This window comes from Coptis chinensis, chromosome 2 (genome assembly GCF_015680905.1).
Source record: "Coptis chinensis isolate HL-2020 chromosome 2, ASM1568090v1, whole genome shotgun sequence".
Lineage (NCBI taxonomy): Eukaryota > Viridiplantae > Streptophyta > Magnoliopsida > Ranunculales > Ranunculaceae > Coptis > Coptis chinensis.
This window is the reverse complement of record NC_141457.1, coordinates 19,580,619-19,588,914: the sequence shown is the minus strand read 5'-3', so window position 1 is coordinate 19,588,914 and position 8,296 is coordinate 19,580,619. Positions and strand designations below refer to the sequence as shown.

The 8,296-nt window shown below is 35.5% G+C and overlaps 1 protein-coding gene and 1 long non-coding RNA gene across 2 annotated transcripts; both read right to left on the bottom strand.

Moving 5' to 3' along the window:
• Positions 1 to 1,533: 1,533 nt before the first annotated feature.
• Positions 1,534 to 2,601, bottom strand: LOC147515257 (uncharacterized). Its single transcript, XM_086594461.1, has one exon. It carries the CDS (start codon positions 2,314 to 2,316, stop codon positions 1,747 to 1,749), a length of 570 nt encoding a protein of 189 aa, XP_086450587.1. The 5' UTR covers positions 2,317 to 2,601; the 3' UTR covers positions 1,534 to 1,746.
• A 1,822-nt stretch (positions 2,602 to 4,423) lies between these two features.
• LOC147515256 (uncharacterized) lies at positions 4,424 to 6,697 on the bottom strand. The gene is made up of 2 exons (XR_015213406.1): positions 6,287 to 6,697; positions 4,424 to 4,896 (listed from the first exon to the last, which is right to left on the bottom strand). It is a non-coding gene; the product is annotated as an uncharacterized LOC147515256 (long non-coding RNA).
• Positions 6,698 to 8,296: the final 1,599 nt, after the last annotated feature.

Below are 8,296 nucleotides of genomic sequence, written 5' to 3'. Positions count from 1 at the left end.
ATCTGACCTGAAGCAAGAGAGCATGAGGTGCAGACATCTTGCCTATATAAAGAGGATGAGGAACTACATCTGACCTAATTCAAGTCCCCGCCCGAAAGAAAACTTAATCGTGGGCGCGTTCGTCCATACGAACTCGGTCAAACCCAGTTAACCAATCCATCTCCCCCAAATTACACACTATAGTAAGGTTAGACGAAATATAACCTTTATAGAGGGCTGCTAAAAAGAGCTACTAAACCCTTGCCGCATAGAATTTTTAGGGTTTTTACCTTACCCGGCCAAATATGGCAGACCAAAACTTGAATTTTATCTAAATCACTCTTTTGTATGTTTGAAGTGCTAAATGATACGAATGACACAATTTCTGCCATCCGTCTATTAGTTTGTAACTTAAGTTGAAATTTTTTTGGACGAACGGCGGCAAAAGCTGTGTTGCCCTGTCTCCCGAAACTTATTATGGCAGCTGCTAGACAAGACCACAAATTTGGTTGGGTTTATCAAACCAGCCAAATTTAAGAGCTTTCTAGCAGCCCCATTGGAATAACATTTTGGTTTTTGGGGTGCTATATGGCCTTTAGCCGTCCATATAACACCTAATTGGACTTGCTCTAAGTCAAATGACTTTGAAAATGGAGGGTGAAGTCAAAATGTTACATAGTTTTTGGGGGTTAAGTAAAAAAAACCCTTTAAAATTTTAGTGGTTGTTTGGATCTCATTTTTTATTTTTCCAAAAAATCATTTTTTCTTAAAAAATATTTTTCTGAAAAACTATTTATTCCAAAAACAGTTTTTGAATAAACATGTTTGGTTGTAAGTTTTTCTAAAAACTGTTTTTAACAAACCAACAAATTTCACACGATATTTCTCAAAATATTTCGACATATAGCCTAATACATCCGGGTAGTGAATTTGCCTTTAGCGCCAAAAGTGAAAACCCCGCAAAAAATAGTTTTTTTGTCTAAAAAACAAGTTTTACCTAATTATCATAAAACACTTTTTTTGGACCAATAAATGTTTTTTTGGGAGAAAAACTATTTTTTAGAAAAATAGAATCCAAACGCATTTGTTTTTTTAAAAAACGATTTTTCACTAATAAACATTTATTAGTAATAAATAAATAGGATCCAAACACCCCCTTAGACTTTATAGGACCACAATATCACAAATAGCTAGTAATTGCTTTTGAATGTTATTTATGGAGCTACTTTTACTGAATGTTGTTACCAATTGCAATTTAGACGGTTAAGCAACAAAAAATTAAGCGGTCGAATGCTACATCTTTTTAAATGAATGGTGACCATGTATACGCATGCCCATGAGTATGTTTGTGTATATAGGTTATGAAAACAAAGGGGGTCTGCTGTCTATTTTTCTGTTTAATAAGGTGCAAAATCCGTTTGTGTCCCGAATGACATGCTAGAGTCCTGCTATGTTTTTTTTTGACAAAAAAATGATCTTGCTATCAACCACAGATATATTGCATAGAGTATATTCAATATGGTTAAGATGATTTGATAGCAAATAGATCACAGAAGTTCTGAACCAGTAAGGAGATTTCATAACAAGAACTTCTCTCTACAAAGATATTTGCACTCAACAAACAGAGAGTTTTCTGTTAGCTTAATTATAAGTTTGTTAAAAATGTTAGACTACTAAAATTATTTTATTCTACCTCTAGAGTCTACCCAAATTTTGTTTTACATTTTTTTTAGTTTGTTCTTGTGTTTTTAGTTTTTTTTTTAGTTTTTACTCATTAGTACAAAGTAGTGATCTAGCTTCAAGCCTCCTTTGTTTGTTGACCCTTGCAATGAAATCTTCAACCCTTTTGTGCAATTCCTCAGCAGGGAGATCTTCTCCTCCTCCCTTTTCTCCTTCATACTCTTCATTGTTTAATTCATTCACCTTCTTAACATTATATCCATTCTCAAATACATCCATTTTGATCCCCTTGTCTTGCTTCTCTCCAAGAGTAGGGAGTTTATGAAGACTTACACTCCTATTTACGTACTCGTTATAAATTTCAGTGACCGGAGATGCCTTTGAGGCCACCAGCTTGGACTCCCCAATGAGAAACACAACAATGATGTTGCAAATTATAAACAAGCACTTGGGATTGAGCATGTAAGTTCTCATACTAGGGAGATGCACAAAGAGAAAGATCTTCATGAAAGAAAACAGAGGAGGCAACCAAAGAGGGCTAGAACAAAATAGAATACATGCTAGTGCTATGAAAGAACAAAAGAGGAGGTTGTTAAGAAACTGATTTTTCTTGTACTTGTTCATAGCTTGAAGCTTTTCTTTCTTGATTTGATCCATGTGAAAGATAGGTCTAGATGAGGGTTTTGTAGGTTGTTCGATCTTGGATTTTGAGAGAATCTTGGTGTTGATGATATTTTGAGAAGCTTAACTAGCACTTCTCATCCGACAGAACGTAGAGCAATCGGAGAGGCTGCTTATATACTAGTAAAAAGGATATGTATTTTGGAGGATTCATTACATGCTTCTTTTGATTCTCTATTTTTTTTCTTTTCTGAATGGGATGTGTGACTTTTTGAAAAGTCTAGATCAAATAGGATTGATTGAGAGTGCTTTTAGCCTTCTCTAACTTTCCACTACTTTTGAGTTCATGGTATAGATTTCCTATTTATCATGGATGGTTTTGAATTGGTTTCTTAACCTTGTATAACATCTACGAGAGACCAATTACAACATTATATGGTATATCGGTATATACCACTCCCTTGTAGAACTTTTACCATAGTAACCACGTCACATCACTTTTATGTTCTACAATGAAACCGGAGGAGATAAAAAATGAATACAATCCATGACTGAGAACAAGTTTCATAACTTCATTCATCTCTACTCCCCTAAAATAAAAATCAGATTTTTCAGTTTCATCATATCACAGTAATTTATTATCTTATTACATAATTAGCAATCGTGTTTGTTTTGGAATCATATCCTATGATCTACTGCTACATATATCTATAATTCTACTCCCTAATCCCTTAAGGATCCATAAAAAAAAGTATACATTTCATAATTCTGTAACATTCTTCTCTTACTTAGCTTCTATAGAGGTATTGGCCTAATTTATCTCATACCATACATTTCATAATTTCCCAATTTAGTTGATATTAGAGCCAATTAATTAGGAAAAGTGGCTGTACGCCTATAGGATTTATAGTCCCTAGTACTAAGATTAACTTGAGGAAAATCATTTTTTTTTTTGTTGCCATGAGGGGATTTGAGTGGATGACCATTGGGGAGCAAACCCAAAGCCGGACCGGCATCAGGTTCAAACATCCACAGATTTGAGGAAATCACCTTCTCCAACCAAGAATAATTTTTACTTCCTTTTATTGGGGGTGTCCACGAAGAGATTGGTAGAAATGGCACTTTAATGCTTTTGTAATAGTAGTTAGCTTTTCACTCCATAATTGTAGTATGTGCTGTGAGGTACTGTTGAATACTTGAACGGAGGAAAGCTTGTGAAAGTGATTGAAATCAACCTTTAGCTTGCTAAGTTATGTGTCTCATTATGCTATTATTGATGTATTATTTAATAAAAAGATTTGTAGTACTAAAGGCAATACAATTTTTCCTTTAAATATGCTTCTACACTCATTTTATTAAGGAAATGTTGAATGGTCGGCCAAAATAGATTTACACAAATTGTACCATGAAGAAAAATTAAATTCAGAATCAGTTGTTATGCTCCAAATGGAGAGCCTTGAATCAAATATGTAAACTAGTGTTATCCCCCCTCCCCCACTAGATGAGCCAATTAGGATTTCTCCTGCACTAGATGGCCAATTAGGGTCTCTCTCTAAACACACGGTCAACTTGGTTTGACCATTAAATTTCAAATCAAACAATTAAAAATGACACAAATGCTTTCACCTAATTAAATTGAGCATTTTTTTTTAAAAAAAAAATAAGGGCATTTATGTTATTTTCAGTTGCTTGACTTGAAATTTAACGGTTAAACCAAGTTGACCGCCCTAATTCGCAATCTAGTTGGGGGTGGGTAATACTAGTTAACCCAACATGTAAAGATGGATTAGCAATTGGATTAATCACTCGGATGCCTCCTAATTTGTCTTGGAGAAGGGGCGCACGCCCCCTAGTCTTGCATATCAGAAATCTCCAGAATGCATAACATTAGCACTACCTAATATGTCTAGCCTATGGGGCGCACGCTCCCGATTCGGAATTTCACCCATCGTAACAATGCTCGGTGGGATTCGAATTTGCAACCTCTCCCATGAGAAGAGGGGTACACAACTACACAACCAATTGAGCTAGAAGCTCTTGTGTGTTTGCGATTTGTGGTTGTTGGTTGTAGTGAAAACTTAGATTTTTCGATTGGAATTTAGAGTGTTCATATTTAAGCTATCTTAGTGGAGATTGATTGGTATCATTTTCCCATCAATGTTATCATATACTTTTGTTCCATACTTAGCTCGCATAGTTACAAACTTACATGTCTCCTTCAAGCTAACGTTCAATTGTGCGAATAAATAATACGAAGCATGAATTTAAGCAAATTCCTATGAGGATGGAAGCCTATTAACCATAGCACTAGGACAAGGCAAGGACTATAAACTGCTTCATTTGCAAGGCAATGATCCCCAAGGCACCGTTGGGGGGCGGGGTCCCATTTGACTGGAGGTGTTATTTTTAGGAAGGCGCCTCCCAAGTGGTACTATTGATGGCAATGCCGAGCCCGTACTTCCATGCAAAAGCTAGCAGATCGTTATGCGAAAATGAAACATGTATGGAAAAATTAGCTAGAGAAAAGTTTTGAGGCGCGGCTAACATAACTGTTTCATTTTCTGGCACAGTGGCATCCATGCCCTTTTACAATGGCAGGGCCCGGGGCTTTACCACCTGAGGCATTAAATAATTATAATTAACGGCCAAGCGAATTATGTAAGTTCATGTTTGCAATTAACTATAATTGCAAGTCGCATATTATATATCTGATTTCTTCATTAGTATAAAATTCCAAGATTGTTGATATCTCTACCGTCCTGAGAAAAGAAACATTTACAAAGATTTTTGGGCTGGCAGTGGATGCAGATGAGTACTAAAAGCTTCAACTAATTATGTAACTCAGGCACGCTTGCTCTTCGGCTATTCAATGGAGATTGCTTTTGGAAAAGAAAAGTTTTCTACATCCCTAATAAAGGGATCTTCCACGTTTCACAACAGAGGAAGAGGGGTTCTATAAATGATTGAACACACACACTGTGCAAGTGTATCAGGAAATAGTATTGAATGCAAAGTAGTTGTTATTTTTAGAAGAAAAGTATGGCAATGCAAGTGCAAAGTATATAATAATGCTACCAATCTATCTATATAATAAGCTAAGAATTTTTTTCACACTAAAGGACAAAATTACATTTAGCCTAAGACAAACAACAGTCCAGATTGATTTTTGATACAATTAGATGGCTGAAATGTGATGACCAACCTCGAGATACGTGTTTCAACTGTTTTTAATTAGTTAAGTCAGTTTTATATCGTATTAGCAGTGTTCGCAACCCGGTTACATCAGCAGTGTTCCGTCAGTGTATGGTCGTGGATTCGATACTTGCTGCAAGCATTTTTTTTTTTTTATTTATTTTTCATTTCGTTCTCATCATTATTATCAAGTTTAATTTATTTATTTTTCGTTCTCATCATTATTATCAAGTTTAATTTATTTATTTTTCGTTCTCATCATTATTATCAAGTTTAATAAGTTAAAAACAACTAAAGAATATGACGCTCGCTTGGTAACCATCATGCTAAGTGAATTTTATCTCAATTAATTATTAGACATTTTAAATACTATCTATTGTGGACAAATCACTAAACCAAGGAGATGAGTGCCTTTCAGGCACGGGCATATACTAGTATTACTATATTACAACGCTAAAAGCTCAAAGTATTAGTATTCAATGGATACATAAGTAGGCTCAGGGATTAATTTAGTTAAAAGTTCGTGCTCTTTTCCACGTATATATCTAGGCCACGCAGGTATACATATGTGCTCTTCAAATCTAAGACAGGATGAGGATACAAAGATAATGTTATGTCAAAATGCTAAATGGCGCAGTTATAAGACATCTATTACATTGATAATGATCACCATAAGTCCATAATGTACTTTAACTTGCTGGAAATGCCAACTTTATAAAACAGAATCAATACAAAGTAAAGCAGACCTAACAATTACATAGTAGGGCAGGTATATAATTTTAAAGAGGAGAATCTCATAACCATTTGCCATTACCTCAGTTATGTAGGCGACTCTGTCACGGATGAGGTTGCGGAAAGCTACCTATAAATTGGTGAGAACGCAACAGCAGATGCATGGTAGGCAGAGTAACACCGACTCCAAAGATTAGACAGAACTAACTACATGTCCTAAGAGTTTATGCATACCAGTTTTTTTTTGGTAATCATTTACAATTTTATTAAGGGGTTAACCAATTTTATCCCCACTAAATGAGCCAATTAGGATTTCTCTCTACTAGATGGGAAATTAAGATCTTCTCTCTAAATACACAAAAAAAAAAAAAAATCAAATTAGATTGACCGTATTTTTTTTGTGTATTTGGAGAAAGAAACTCTAATTGACTATCTAGTGGAGAGAAATCCTAATTAGCTCCAATAATTGGAGGTAATACTAGTTCACCCATTGGTTTTTATGCATATGTGATTATTGTGTGTTCGATCAAAACAAAGTAGCCTGCACAAGAATTTAGTCGGGACTTGGATCTGACTTGACTTCTCACTTTAATTTATCTACCAAATTACCAATGAGTAAGGCAGGCCCAAGGATGACAAGTAGGTCTAAGACTGACAAGTAGGTCTAAGACTGGAGTATTATTCAGTTTAGGTTTTTTTTTTGGTCGAAAGCCACATAAAAATGGGCACGAGATATCTTTTTTGCAGCGAGTGCAACGCTAAATGATGTTTATTTCGAAAGACAAAAGGGTGACGAAATTGATTCAAGGGTATTTTTTAATTAACACTCCAAAAAGTTGATTCCATTCTTGTGATAATCTTTCATTCTGGAAATCATTAATGATTGTCTCCATTTCACAGTTAATTTTCCATATTCACAATTTTATTCTTATGTCAAATTTGTAAAAATATCTATTTTTAACATACATTTTTTAAAAATCCAAAAATTCGAAAAAAAATTAAAATAAAATAAAATCCAAAAACTCAAAAAATTCAGAAAATTGAAAAAAAAAATTAACAAAAACTCGAAACAAATTAAAAAATATTCAATAAAAGGAAAATTCGGAAAAAAAAAAAAACTCACAGACAACTCAACAAATCCCAAATTAAAACAGACCAAACCCAAAATTCAAATCCCGTCGAACAACCAAAACCTATCGAACAATCTCGGGTGGTGGTTGGAAGCGTTAGTTTTTTTTTTTTTTTTTTTGCTGGTGATGGAAGGCAACTGGTGATGGAAGTTGTGGGGTTGTGAGGCAATTTGAATTGGTGGTGCGGTTAGAGATTGGTGGAGGAGTTAATTGACTGTTCTGAGAACGGTGGGGAAAATTATTGAGAAGGTGAAGGTTATGTCGGTTAGTGGTGGTGAGATGGTGCTAGCGGATTGGTGGAGAATGTTTCACTGGTGGAGGCGAAGGAAAGAGACGGTGCAGGTAGCTATATGGTGGTGGTGGTGGTGGAGGAGATCGAAGGAGATGGTGGTGCTGCAATCTATGGTGGGGAGAGAAGGTGTTGTAGGACTGGTGGAAGTCGACGGTGGTGGAGGGTTGGTGGAAGCAAGTAGGTGATGGTGAAAAATGGTGGTGGTGGGATTCGACGGTGGTGAAAGCAGCGACAAGTAAGTGCTGGTCGGAGATAGTGGGGTGATAATGGCAGCAGTACAGAAGGGTGCAGCACAAGTAGTGCGGCGTCCCTCGCAATTTTTTTTTTTCAAAGACGTATGGGGGGTTTTTACAAATTTGATGTAAGGGCAAAATTGTCAATATGGAAAATTAACTCTAAAATGGGGGGCAATCAGTATTGATTTCCATAATGGGAGATTATCGCAAAAGTGGGGTCAACATTTGGGGTGTTAAGTAAAAAATACCCTTGATTCAATTATCTTTTTCTTGCTTTTGTGTTGTTGTAGAGATGGTAATTGTTGAGTTCAGAAAGATATCCAATAAGTTTGCTAGGTCCGACCCATTCCCGAGTTCTAATTATAACTTTGCCAAAGAACTTAGAGCATTTCCAATGTAGATGAATATCAAGGGGATGTGACAATATTCACTTC

Excerpts from the sequence above, each read along its gene's own strand:
- LOC147515257 (XM_086594461.1), bottom strand. The coding sequence starts at position 2,316 with ATGGATCAAATCAAGAAAGAAAAGCTTCAAGCTATGAACAAGTACAAG.